Raw genomic sequence first — 13,969 nt, 5'->3', positions numbered from 1 at the left:
AAATGGCACTTTTCCCTATGTAGGGAATCCGTTGATTGTTGGGACATAACCATTATGCCTTTGTAGACTGTCTGCTGAGTAGCCTTTATGCAGCATTATAACTGACCAAAATACACAAGTGTCTATCATCAATGCAGTGTTTTTTTCATATTATTACTGTGTTCCTGCACTTTAACCTTTTAAAAAAATGAAAAATTTAACATCTAAAAAACAAAACAAAAAAGATCAACTTTTTTTTCTTTCTTTTTTTTTTAACAACAAAAAGAAAAAGTAATAAAACGCATGATTGGACAAAAAAAGAAAAAGGAAATTAAATAGCTACATATCATTAACAAATTCATTGATGCTCCAAAAATACCTATGATTTTTTTTATTTTCTCTGTACATTTCGTTACGCACAGCGTAATGATGGTCTTATAGTTACCTATATAAAAAATACTTTGTCATGAAGTGATTTTCCTACAGCGTGTAGGGAATAGGGAATTGTGTTGCCGAAGCAGAACAAAAGTGAGAGATTCCAAACTTCCGTTAACTTTCCCAAAAACTCCCAGATTCCGCTTAGAGCAGGGGTGTCAAACTCATTCCACGGAGGGCCTAGTGTCTGCAGGTTTTTGGTTTTTCCTTTCAATAAAGCCCTAGACAACCAGGTGTGGGGAGTTCCTAACTAATTAGTGATGTTAATTCATCAATCAAGTACAAGGGAGGAGCGAAAACCCGCAGACACTCGGCCCTCCGTGGAATGAGTTTGACACCTGTGGCTTAGAGGATTCCCACATTTTCTGCTTTCCCCCTCCTGATACTGTGAATCTATAAAACCTGGGACTTTTGGGAAAAGGTATTGGAAAATTAGCAACCCTACTACTACCTAGTGACGGTAATGAAATGTGTTTTAGGATAAATGACTTCAGGGACACTAGTGTCCCCTTCCCTCTGTGTTCATGCACTAAAAAATGACAGTTCATTTCACCACGATGGCCTAAATAAAACGTTCTCATATAACATTTACAGAAAGTACAGACCAATCATTCATCTGTTATGAACTACTATAGATTAGAAGAGTTTCTTTTACATCTAAACTCATTAAACATTAAAGTCAATAATAATAATAATAACAATAACAACTGACTGGCAGCTGGATCCCGGCTCTCAAGAAAAATATGTTTTCGGCTCCTTCCCAAATGGCTGCCTATTCCCTACATAGTGCACTACCTTTTGGACAGACAAGTTTGAGAAAAGCACCAAAAGAGAATATTATCAAAAGAGTCCGTTCCCATGTAGCCCTCCTGGCCTTGCTCTCGTTTCTGCTCGTCTTCCTCTGAGGAGATGAAGGGCCGGCCAAACGTAGGGCACTGCCTAGGGAATAGGGTAGCATCTAGGAAGTGTAGCTTAGTCAATGTAAATATGTTAAATGTCCAAGGATATGAGTTGTGATGACGGAATGTAAAGGACATGTATAAAGGGTTTTTAAAAGCGTTAAGATGGACAGTGCCTCATAAACCCTTAGATCTTTACCATGTTCTAGCACCTCATAGTTATCAATCGCCACTAGGGTTGTACATTTCCGGTAACTTCTTTCCCAGAAATTTTAGTCGGTTGGAGGATCCCTGGATTTTTCCAGAATCTTCCAACCGGAATTTCCGGGAAATCTAGGAATTTTGGAAACATTTCTGAATTTTCGAAAACTCTAATCAACACCTTTCCGTTAATAAGTTAGTAGCTATACTGAGAAGACTAAAACACCTGTACTAGATGTTTCCTACAGGAAGGAATGTATGCTGCCTGGATACAGGTTGGTAAAGGAGCTATTCAAACGAGTCAGTTTCACAAGCCGCAGCAGGCTACCTACCGCTACACAACATAGTTGTTCATCAGAGAAGAAGAAACATCGAAAATACGAAATAAAAAGCAACCGGCTCAACAGAATCATGATCAGCGTGTGGTTGAGTCTGGGTCCATCTCTCTGGCCGGTTGTTTTATTCCTTTCTCTTATTCAGTCATGAGAAGAAAAAAAAACGCTGTCTCATCCTGAACCAGGGATGATTAATAACGTTATAGAAACGTCGCGTCAACGTTGTCGAAACGTCGCGTCAACGTTGTCGAGACGTCGCGTCAACGTTGTCGAGACGTCGCGTCAACGTTGTAGAGACGTCATGTCAACGTTGTAGAGACGTCATGTCAACGTTGTAGATTATACTCCAACTGATCAGATAGAGCAGTATAGGAGGCTGTCCTCGCTGTGACTTTGTCGCTAGCTGGCTGCTCCCAGAGAGAATATCACTGAAGATACCTAAATAATAACATGGAGTACAACTGTACCAGCAGTAAGTGTAATCTACGACTATTACTGAACACAAATACATCGAGAAGAAAGTCTAGTATTGAGATTGAAATGTCTAATTAACATGAATAGATACCAGCTATTTAAAAACAAACATGTCTTATTCTGTACGGTTATTTGTTCTAACTTTCAACCCATAGAGCTCAAATCTACCAACCAACCACACTGCTGGAGAGAGGAGCTCTCTATTATAAACCATAGAGCTCAAATCTACCTACCAACCACACTGCTGGAGAGAGGAGCTCTCTATTATAAACCATAGAGCTCAAATCTACCTACCAACCACACTACTGGAGAGAGGAGCTCTCTATAATAAACCATAGAGCCCAAATCTACCTACCAACCACACTGCTGGAGAGAGGAGCTCTCATTAAAAACCATAGAGCCCAAATCTACCTACCAACCACACTGCTGGAGAGAGGAGCTCTCTATAATAAACCATAGAGCTCAAATCTACCAACCAACCACACTGCTGGAGAGAGGAGCTCTCTATTATAAACCATAGAGTTCAAATCTACCAACCAACCACACTGCTGGAGAGAGGAGCTCTCTATTATAAACCATAGAGCTCAAATCTACCTACCAACCACACTGCTGGAGAGAGGAGCTCTCTATAATAAACCATAGAGCTAAAATCTACCTACCAACCACACTGCTGGAGAGAGGAGCTCTCTATTATAAACCATAGAGCTCAAATCTACCCACCAACCACACTGCTGGAGAGAGGAGCTCTCTATGATAAACCATAGAGCTCAGATCTACCTACCAACCACACTGCTGGAGAAAGGAGCTCTCTATAATAAACCATAGAGCTCAAATCTACCTACCAACCACACTGCTGGAGAGAGGAGCTCTCTATAATAAACCATAGAGCCCAAACCTACCTACCAACCACACTGCTGGAGAGAGGAGCTCTCTATAATAAACCATAGAGCTCAAATCTACCTACCAACCACACTGCTGGAGAGAGGAGCTCTCAATTATAAACCATATAGCTCAAATCTACCTACCAACCACACTGCTGGAGAGAGAGAGGAGCTCTCTATTATAAACCATAGAGCTCAAATCTACCTACCAACTACACTGCTGGAGAGAGGAGCTCTCTATTATAAACCATAGAGCTCAAATCTACCCACCAACCACACTGCTGGAGAGAGGAGCTCTCTATGATAAACCATAGAGCTCAGATCTACCTACGAACCACACTGCTGGAGAAAGGAGCTCTCTATAATAAACCATAGAGCTCAAATCTACCTACCAACCACACTGCTGGAGAGAGGAGCTCTCTATAATAAACCATAGAGCCCAAACCTACCTACCAACCACACTGCTGGAGAGAGGAGCTCTCTATAATAAACCATAGAGCTCAAATCTACCTACCAACCACACTGCTGGAGAGAGGAGCTCTCTATTATAAACCATAGAGCTCAAATCTACCTACCAACCACACTGCTGGAGAGAGAGAGGAGCTCTCTATTATAAACCATAGAGCCCAAATCTACCTACCAACCACACTGCTGGAGAGAGGAGCTCTCTATAATAAATCATAGAGCTCAAATCTACCTACCAACCACACTGCTGGAGAGAGGAGCTCTCTATTATAAACCATAGAGCTCAAATCTACCTACCAACCACACTGCTGGAGAGAGAGAGGAGCTCTCTATTATAAACCATAGAGCCCAAATCTACCTACCAACCACACTGCTGGAGAGAGGAGCTCTCTATAATAAACCATAGAGCTCAAATCTACCTACCAACCACACTGCTGGAGAGAGGAGCTCTCTATAATAAACCATAGAGCCCAAATCTACCAACCAACCACACTGCTGCAGAGAGAGAGGAGCTCTCTATTCTAAACCAGAGGAAATTCAACAATGCCTCAGGAGGAATAGAACATTTTAAAAAGGACAACACACCAACAATAGCAAGTGTTAGAATAAAGAAAAATACATCTCTTGCTCTCATCTCCGTCCCAGAAAGAAAAGGCTGTTTTGACCACATGATGCAACATCACAAAAGCGAATCTCTAAACTTCTAAAAGTATTGTTCTAGAGTATGTTATCAGCATGTAGCGTGTAGCGTGTAGCGTGTAGCGTGTCCATCGGGAGGTTGATATGCAACATCGGGTCCCTCAACATTAGTGCAAATCAGTCGGCCTTGTCTTTTCAAATACGCATACAACTGACGTACAGGACAACTGGACAAATAGGAGAAAATGGGGGAGAGGAGGGTAGAGGAGAGATGAGGGTAGAGGAGGAGAGGAGGTTAGAGGTGAGAAGAGGGTAGAGGAGAGAAGAGGGTAGAGGAGAGAAGAGGGTAGAGGAGAGAAGAGGGTAGAGGAGAGGAGGTTAGAGGAGGAGAGGAGGTTAGAGGTGAGATGAGGGTAGAGGAGAGGAGGTTAGAGGAGAGATGAGGGTAGAGGAGAGGAGATGGGAGAAGAGGGTAGAGGAGAGAGGAGAGGAGAGGGGAGAGGGGATAAGAGGGTAGAGGAGAGAGGAGATAGGAGGAGAGGAGAGGGGAGAGAAGAGGAGATGGGAGGAGAGGAGAGGGGAGAAGGGTAGATGATGGGAGACGATACTTTACAGTGGGGTGCTAGAGAGAAGCGCCGGTAGGAGAAGAGAGGAGATAGGAGGAGAGGAGAGGGGAGAAGGGTAGATGATGGGAGACGATACTTTACAGTGGGGTGCTAGAGAGAAGCGCCGGTAGGAGAAGAGAGGAGATAGGAGGAGAGGAGAGGGGAGAAGGGTAGATGATGGGAGACGATACTTTACAGTGGGGTGCTAGAGAGATGGAAAGGCAAATAAATCGGATGGGTGAAATAAAAATAATGTCCTTTTCTTTCTTTTTAAAAAAATGGGGCGACAGATTTGCATGCGAGTTCTCTTTGGTAACGAAGGCATGTGGTTGGTGGCTGCTTCTCCATATAGAATCCATAGAAACAAACACTTTCCTCACGTTTAGCTTTTCTTGTCAACGTTTTTTGGGCATCCAATAACGCAAAGCTACAAAATAACACAATCCAACTAAATGACAAAAAGGAAACCCCCCCCTCTATCCTCTATGGTTATGTACATGGCTATATAGCTAGCTACTAACACAGCTCTCTGTGGGGCCAAAATCATTCAGGGTAGTATTATACCAGGGACCGAGGCCAACCCCTCTTCCCGTCTAGAGAGAAACTGGAGCATGCAGGGTTTTGCTCCAGCCCTGTTATAAAGCACACCTGGGTCGTATGCATTTGTGCACATTATAGCTAAATAACAACAGAAAACTAAGTGAATACGACCCTGATCTAAAATCTGTTACTCCTCTGGGATCTTGCTCCAGGTGTGTTAGATGGCGTTAGTGCAGGGCTGGAGCAAAACCCCAAAAACACCCTCCCAGTAGCGGTTCAACCAGCCCTGTGGTGGGTTACAGTGAACAGGGCGGGGTATATCTGGCTCTGATTGGCCTACTCTACTCCCTCCCTTCAGGACACAACCGAGGGGGAGTGGCTGTGGTTGACCATGTGACTGTTGGGAGACGAGTCAGGGGAGGAGGAGGAGCTTCCTTTGGCTTTGATCTGCAGCCAGGTCTCTCCTAAGGCCTTGGTGAAGTGGTCGTCCACAGAGCCGGTGATGGACACAGAGTTAGTGACGGGATCCGGCTGTTTGTAGTTCCTCCCCAGGCTGCGGCGGAAATGCTCCTCGATCACCGGGTCAACACACACCGTATTGGCTGAAGAGAGGGGGAGAGAAGAGGAGAGGACATTTCACTTTTTGTGTGAGGGGAGAGGAGAAAGAAGCAAACTACACAGACACCAGGTCATTAAATCTACTACAGCTACAGGACTTTACATATATTGACCCGTCAGACAGAAGACAGAACATGGTAAACCAGCCTGCTGTCAGAGAGACCTGTGTGTTTCATAACGGCTGGCTGTGGAACAGTCCAATCTGGTGTTTTTCCACTGGACCAACTGCTAGAACCGTAAGACTTAAATAGAGGACTCATCATTGGATCGGTGTCATTATGTCATCGGACAGACAAGGTAGCTTCATTGAGACAATATCCATTTTAAAAGTAGTCCATTTCCTTCTTCCTTTGTGTTGGGAAAACAAACATAAAGCTGACATTGGTGATTTACTGCCACCTGCAGTGCTGGGATCCTGAACTAACTCTCGTGGCCACTAGATGGCGGTGCTATAGTTTAAAGCCGTTGCCATAGGCAACCCACTTTGAAGAAGACAATGCTCTCTGATAATTGGCCCGATCGTTCCCAACACATTTGAATCCTCACCCAGTTGACTACTTAAAAAAAAAATGGTGGAAGCCCTCGATGGTAATGCCCATGCTAAAACGGGTTATATCTACGATGAGTCCTTTTATTCAAATCAGATTGTATATGTCACATCGTGCTGAAAACAACAGGTGCACACTTTACTCACAAGCCCTTAACCAACAATGCAGTTCAAGAAATAGAGTTAAGAAAATATTTTCTAACTAAACAAGTAAAAAATGTAATTAAAAGTAACAATAAAATGACATAAGAATAACAAGGCGTACCGGTAATTTGTAGGTAGGGGTAAAGTGACTATACACAGACAGTGATTAGCAGCAGTGCAACTATGCAAACTATGTAAATAGTACGGGTGGCCATTTTGATTAATTGTTCTGGAGTCTTATGACTTGGGGGTAGAAGCTGTTAAGGAGATTTTTGGTCCTGGACTTGGTGCTCCGGTACCGCTTGCTGTGCTTTAGCAGAGAGAACAGTCTATGACTTGGGTGACTGGAGTCTTTGACAATTTTTAGGGCCTTCCTCTGACACCTCCTGGTATAGAGGTCCTGGATGGCAGAAAGCTTGGCCCCAGTGATGTGCTGGGCCGTACACACTACCCTCTGTAGTGCTTTGCAGTCGGATACCGAGCAGTTGCCATAACAGGCAGGGATGCAACTGGTCAGGATGCTCTCGATGGTGCAGCTGTAGAACCTTTTGAGGATCTGAGGACCCATGCCAAATCTTTTCAGTCTCCTGAGGGGGAATAGGTTTTGTTGTGCCCTCTTCACAACTGTCTTGGTGTGTTTGGACCATGTTAGTTTGTTGGTGATGTGGACACCAAGGAACTTGAAACTCTCGACCCGCTCCACTACAGCCCCGTCAATGAGGATGGGGGCCTGTTCGACCCTCATTTTCCTGTAGTCCACGATCAGCTCCTTTGTCTTGCTCACATTGAGGGAGAGGTTGCTGTCCTGACACCACACTGCCAGGTCTCTGACCTCCTCCCTATAGGCCGTCTCATTGTTGTCGGTGATCAGGCCTACCACTGTTGTGTCATCAGCAAACTTAATGATGGTGTTGGAGTCGTGCCTGGCCATGCAGTCATGGGTGAACAGGGAGTACAGAAGGGGACTAAGCACGCACCCTTAGGTTAGTGATGAGCTTTGTGGACACTATGGTGTTGAACGCTGGTCTGCCCCTGAACAAGGCAGTTAACCCACTGTTCCTAGGCCGTCATTGTAAATATGAATTTGTTCTTAACTGACTCGCCCAGTTAAATAAATAAATAATGTAGACCAGTAGAATGGGACTATAGTAGGCCGCTGCTCAAAAGTAGTGTACTATAGAGCCCCTCAGTGGAGGTGTCATAATACCCATAAAACCTTCCGGTCAAACAGAGAAATGGTTCCAATAATTTTTCCACCATAAATGTAGGCTTAAACTTGCGTGATGTTTTGATAATTAATACGTGGTATACTCTGGGTCCACATTGTACATGTCTGTTACCCAAAATAAATTAAATTCATAACCGTGTAAATCTCTCTCGGACAAGGTGACTTTTATCAATATATTCTGCTCTAAGTGGTCATCCGAGATTTACACGGATGCTACTTTACAGGACTGTTTTGCTAGCACAGACTGGAGTATGTTCCTTGATTCATCCAATGGAATTGAGGAGTATACCACCTCAGTCACCCGCTTCATCAATAAGTGCATTGATGTCTTCATCCCCACCGTACGTACATTTCCCAACCAGAAGCAATGGATTTCAGGCAACTTCCGCACCGAGCTAAAGGCTAGAGCTGCTGCTTTCAATGAGCAGGACACTAATCCGGACACTTGTAAGAAATCTCGCTATGCCCTCAGACGAACCATCAAACCGGCAACGCATCAATACAGGACTAAGATTGAATCCTACTACACCGGCTCTGACGCTCGTTGGATGTGGCAGGGTTTGCAAACTATTAAGGACTGCAAAGGGAAACCCAGCCGTGAGCTGCCCAGTGACGCGAGCCTACCAGGGGAGCTAAATGCCTTTTATGCTCGCTTCAAGGCAAGCAACATTGAAGCATGTATGAGAGCACCAGCTGTTCCGGACGACTGTGTGATCACGCTCTCCGTAGCCGATGTGAGCAAGACCTTTAAACAGGTCAACATTCACAAGGCCGCGGGGCCAGACGGATATCAAGGCATGTACTGAAACCATGCGTGGACCAGCTGGCAAGTGTCTTCACTGACATTTTCAACCTCCCCCTGACCGAATCTAATACCTACATGTTTCAAACAGACCACCATAGTCCCTGACCCCAAGAACACTAAGGTAACCTTCCTAAATGATTACCGCCTGGTAGCACTCACGTCAGTAGCCATGAAGTGCTTTGAAAGTCTGGTCATGGCTCACATCAACACCATCATCCCGGAAACCCTCACCGAGTATAGACCGATGTTATTCTCTGAGGCTGACCGGAACACATCCCAGTCTGCGTGATCAAAACAATCTTGAAGCGTGGATTCCGATTGGTCAGACCAGCGTTGAATGGTTCTAGTCACGGGTACATCCTGTTTGAGTTTCTGCCTATAAGACAGTTGGAGCAAGATGGAGTTTGTCAGATTTGCCCAAAGGGAGGGCGAGGGAGGGCCTTGTATGCAGTAGCAGTGGTCGAGTGTATTGCCCGCGCGAGTGCTACAATCAATATGCTGATAGAATTTAGGTAGCCTTGTTCTCAAATTTGCTTTGTTAAAATGTCCAGTTACAGTAAATGCAACCTTCAGGATATATGGTTTCCAGTTACATAGAGTCCAGTGAAGTTCCTTGAGGTCCGTCATGGTGTCTGCTTGAGGGGGAATGTACACATCTGTGATGATAACCGACGAGATTTCTCTTGGGAGGTGATATGGCCGGCATTTGATTGTAAGGAATTGTAGGTTGGGTGAGCAGAAGGACTTGAGTTCCTGTATGTTATTATGATTACATCATGAGTCGTTAATCATGAAGCATAAAACCCCGCCCTTCCTCTTCCCAGAGAGTTGTTCATCTCTGTCGGCACATGAAGAAGCCTGACAAAGACTGACAACGTATTCCGAGAGAGCCATGTTTCCGCGAAACGGAGAATGTTACAATCTCTGATGTCTCTCTGGAAGGCAATCCTTGCTCTATTTTCGTCTACCTTGTTGTCAAGAGACTGGACATTGGCGAGTAGTATATTTGGGAGCGGTGGGTGGTGTGCACGTCTACGGAGCCTGACCAGGAGGCCGCTCCGTCTGCCTCTTCTGCAGCGACGTTGTTTTGGGTCGGCTTCTGGGAGAAGATCCATTGTCCTGGGTGGTGGTCCAAACAGAGGATCCGCTTCGGAAAAGTCGCATTCCTAGTCGGGAAAGTCGCATTCCTAGTCGGGAAAGTCGCATTCCTAGTCGGGAAAGTCGCATTCCTAGTCGTAATGTTGGTAAGTTAACGTCGCTCGTATATCCAATAGTTCATCCCGGCTGTATGTAATAAGACTTAAGATTTCCTGGGGTAACAATGTAAGAAATAATACACCAAAAAATTAAATACTGCATAGTTTCCTAAGAACGCGAAGCGAGGCGACCATCTCTGTCGGCAAGATCTTGTGGTTCTGTACTGGTAGTATTATGGTATAATATGGAACTATAGTATGCTACTTACTGCATAGATGTACATATAATGTGTATAATATATTGTGGTATAGTACTTACAGCATAGACGTACGTATAATATATTGTGGTATAGTACATATAATGTGTATAATAAATTGTGGTATAGTACATATAATATATTGTGGTATAGTACATATAATGTGTATAATATATTGTGGTATAGTACATATAATGTGTATAATATATTGTGGTATAGTACATATATTGTGTATAATATATTGTGGTATAGTACATATAATATATTGTGGTATAGTACATATAATGTGTATAATATATTGTGGTATAGTACATATAATATATTGTGGTATAGTACATATAATGTGTATAATATATTGTGGTATAGTACATATAATATATTGTGGTATAGCACATATAATGTGTATAATATATTGTGGTATAGTACATATAATGTGTATAATATATTGTGGTATAGTACATATAATGTGTATAATATATTGTGGTATAGTACATATAATGTGTATAATATATTGTGGTATAGTACATATAATGTGTATAATATATTGTGATATAGTACATATAATGTGTATAATATATTGTGGTATAGTACATATAATGTGTATAATATATTGTGGTATAGTACATATAATGTGTATAATATATTGTGGTATAGTACATATAATGTGTATAATATATTGTGGTATAGTACATATAATGTGTATAATATATTGTGGTATAGTACATATAATGTGTATAATATATTGTGATATAGTACATATAATGTGTATAATATATTGTGGTATAGTACATATAATGTGTATAATATATTGTGGTATAGTACATATAATGTGTATAATATATTGTGGTATAGTACATATAATGTGTATAATATATTGTGGTATAGTACATATAATGTGTATAATATATTGTGGTATAGTACATATAATGTGTATAATATATTGTGGTATAGTACATATAATGTGTATAATATATTGTGGTATAGTACATATAATGTGTATAATATATTGTGGTATAGTACATATAATGTGTATAATATATTGTGGTATAGTACTTACAGTTGCTGGCTGGTCTCCTGCTGTAGTTGTTGGGCAGGTTGTTGGAACAGCCGTTGTGAGACAGGTTCCGGTTGTTGGAACAGCCGTTGTGAGACAGCTTACAGTTCCGGTTGTTGGCCGGAGCGCACGTTATCACCGACGGACGATTCTAAACACACACACACAACACACACAACACACACAACACACACAACACACACAACACACACAACACACACACACACACACACACACACACACACACACACACACACACACACACACACACACACACACACACACACACACACACACACACAACACACACAACACACACAACACACACAACACACACAACACACACAACACACACAACACACACACACACACACGTTTAGGCCTTTAGCATGTGGTTTGAAGACAACTTTTTACCTGCATGTTCTGAGCTTTGAAAGACTGTGTGTCTCTCTCTCTACCTGCTGGCGTTCCACAGGACTGACGGTGGGCGAGATGGCGAGGGTGCGGGCGGCGTCCATGTTGTTTTTAGTCAGGGCGAGAGGCTGGTCCATGGCCAGGCTGGGCATGTGGTGGTGGGGGGCGTACAGGTGGTGGTTGCCATGGAGACCCATGGAGGGGGCGGCGGCTCTCTCTATGGGGCTGCGGCTTCGGTCCCTTGGGTCCTTGGAACTACGATAGTTTCCGTTGGAAGGCTTGCCTCTGTAGAGAGTAGGAGAAGATTACATTTATTGCCCAACGGAAACGAAACTTGTCTTCTGTTTTAGTCCAACCCTTCTAAAACAGACAAAGAAGAAAAAGGGTAATTCAATAGGGCAACGGAAAACATGTTTACACTTCTTATTGAACGAGCTCAGGTAGTTCCCCTCCCTGTTTGAGTGTTTTCTTCTGTTTGGTGCCTGGTGAACAGGACCCAGAAGAACAAGAGGGGATTGTACGAGGAGGAGGAGAGCCACAGCTATGGGCACCAGGTAGTCACAGCTATGGGCACCAGGTAGTCACAGCAGTACAGCTATGGGCAGCAGGTAGTCACAGCTATGGGCACCAGGTAGTCACAGCTATGGGCACCAGGTAGTCACAGCTATGGGCACCAGGTAGTCACAGCTATGGGCACCAGGTAGTCACAGCTATGGGCACCAGGTAGTCACAGTAGCACAGCTATTAATACACAGGGCTTGGCATAGGGGGGGGGGGGGGGGGTCGTCAAAAACACACAAAACACCATTCTTGATACACGCAACTGTTCAATGTGGAAAAACCCAGCAGCGCTGCAGTTCTTGACACAAACCGGTGCGCCTGGCATTTACTAACATACCCAATTCAAAGGCACTTCAATATTTTGACTTGCCCATTCACCCTCTGAATGGCACACATACACAATCCATGTCTCAATTGTCTGAAGGCTTAAAAATCCTTCTTTAACCCGTCTCCTCCCCTTCCTCTACACTGATTGAAGTGGATTTAACAGGTGACATCAATAAGGGATCAGAGCTTTCACCTGGATTCACCTGGTCAGTCTGTCATGGAAAGAGCAGGTGTTGCTAATGTTTTGTACACAGTGTATGTACACGGAACAAATATATGATGGTTTGGGATGAGTTGGACCGCAGAGTGAAGGAAAAGCAGCCAACAAGTGCTCAGCATATGTGGGAACTCCTTCAAGACTGTTGGCAAAACATTCCTCATGAAGCTGGTTGAGAGAATTCCAAGAGTCTGCAAAGCTGTCATCAAGGCAAAGGGTGGATACTTAGAAGAATCTAAAATCTATTTACTTTTTTTGGTTACTACATGATTCCATATGTGTTATTTCATAGTTTTGATGTCTTCACTATTATTCTACAATGTAGAAAATAGTACAAATAAAGAAAAACCCTTGAATGAGTAGGAGTGTCCAAACTTTTGACTGGTACAGTATGAACTGTACAAATCTTTGAAAGTCAAATCTTTGAAATTGTTCCATTTTCCTAATCTATGTACACACAATACCACCTCATAACGACAAAGCAAAAACTGTTTTTTAGAAATATTGGCTGTGGTAAATTCAATTGATTGGACATGATTTGGAAAGGCACATACTTGTCTATATAAGGTCCCACAGTTGACAGTGCATGTCAGAGCAAAAACCAAGCCATGAGGTCGAAGGAATTGTCCGTAGAGCTCCGAGACAGAATTGTGTCGAGGCACTGATCTGGGGAAGAGTACCAAAACATTTCTGCAGCATTGAGTCACGTTACGGCACGTCGCCACGTTACAGGAAGTCGTCACGTTACAGGAAGTCGTCACGTTACAGGAAGTCGTCACGTTACAGGAAGTCGTCACGTTACAGGAAGTCGTCACGTTACAGGAAGTCGTCACGTTACGGCACGTCGTCACGTTACGGCACGTCGTCACGTTACAGGAAGTCGTCACGTTACAGGAAGTCGTCACGTTACAGGAAGTCGTCACGTTACAGGAAGTCGTCACGTTACGGCACGTCGTCACGTTACGGAAGTCGTCACGTTACAGGAAGTCGTCACGTTACGGCACGTCGTCACGTTACAGGAAGTCGTCACGTTACAGGAAGTCGTCACGTTACAGGAAGTCGTCACGTTACAGGAAGTCGTCACGTTACAGGAAGTCGTCACGTTACTGCACGTCGTCATGTTAATGAGAATTTGTTCTTAACTGACT

The 13,969-nt window shown here is 43.5% G+C and overlaps 1 protein-coding gene across 2 annotated transcripts in view; it reads right to left on the bottom strand.

Annotated features, from left to right (window-relative positions):
- Positions 1 to 763: 763 nt before the first annotated feature.
- Positions 764 to 13,969, bottom strand: part of vgll4b (vestigial-like family member 4b) — a 140,054-nt gene continuing 126,848 nt past the window's right edge. For both annotated transcript variants that reach the window (XM_055869909.1, XM_055869908.1), the window contains 3 exons: positions 11,761 to 12,001; positions 11,306 to 11,453; positions 764 to 6,055 (listed from right to left, as the gene is read on the bottom strand). In XM_055869909.1, coding sequence (XP_055725884.1) covers positions 5,808 to 6,055; positions 11,306 to 11,453; positions 11,761 to 12,001 — 637 coding nt within the window. In that variant the 3' untranslated portion in view covers positions 764 to 5,807. The remainder of the gene's footprint in view (positions 6,056 to 11,305; positions 11,454 to 11,760; positions 12,002 to 13,969) is intronic.

Source organism: Salvelinus fontinalis, chromosome 18 (genome assembly GCF_029448725.1).
Source record: "Salvelinus fontinalis isolate EN_2023a chromosome 18, ASM2944872v1, whole genome shotgun sequence".
NCBI lineage: Eukaryota > Metazoa > Chordata > Actinopteri > Salmoniformes > Salmonidae > Salvelinus > Salvelinus fontinalis.
The sequence above is the reverse complement of the archived record's forward strand: the minus strand, read 5'-3'. Positions and strand labels throughout refer to the sequence as shown.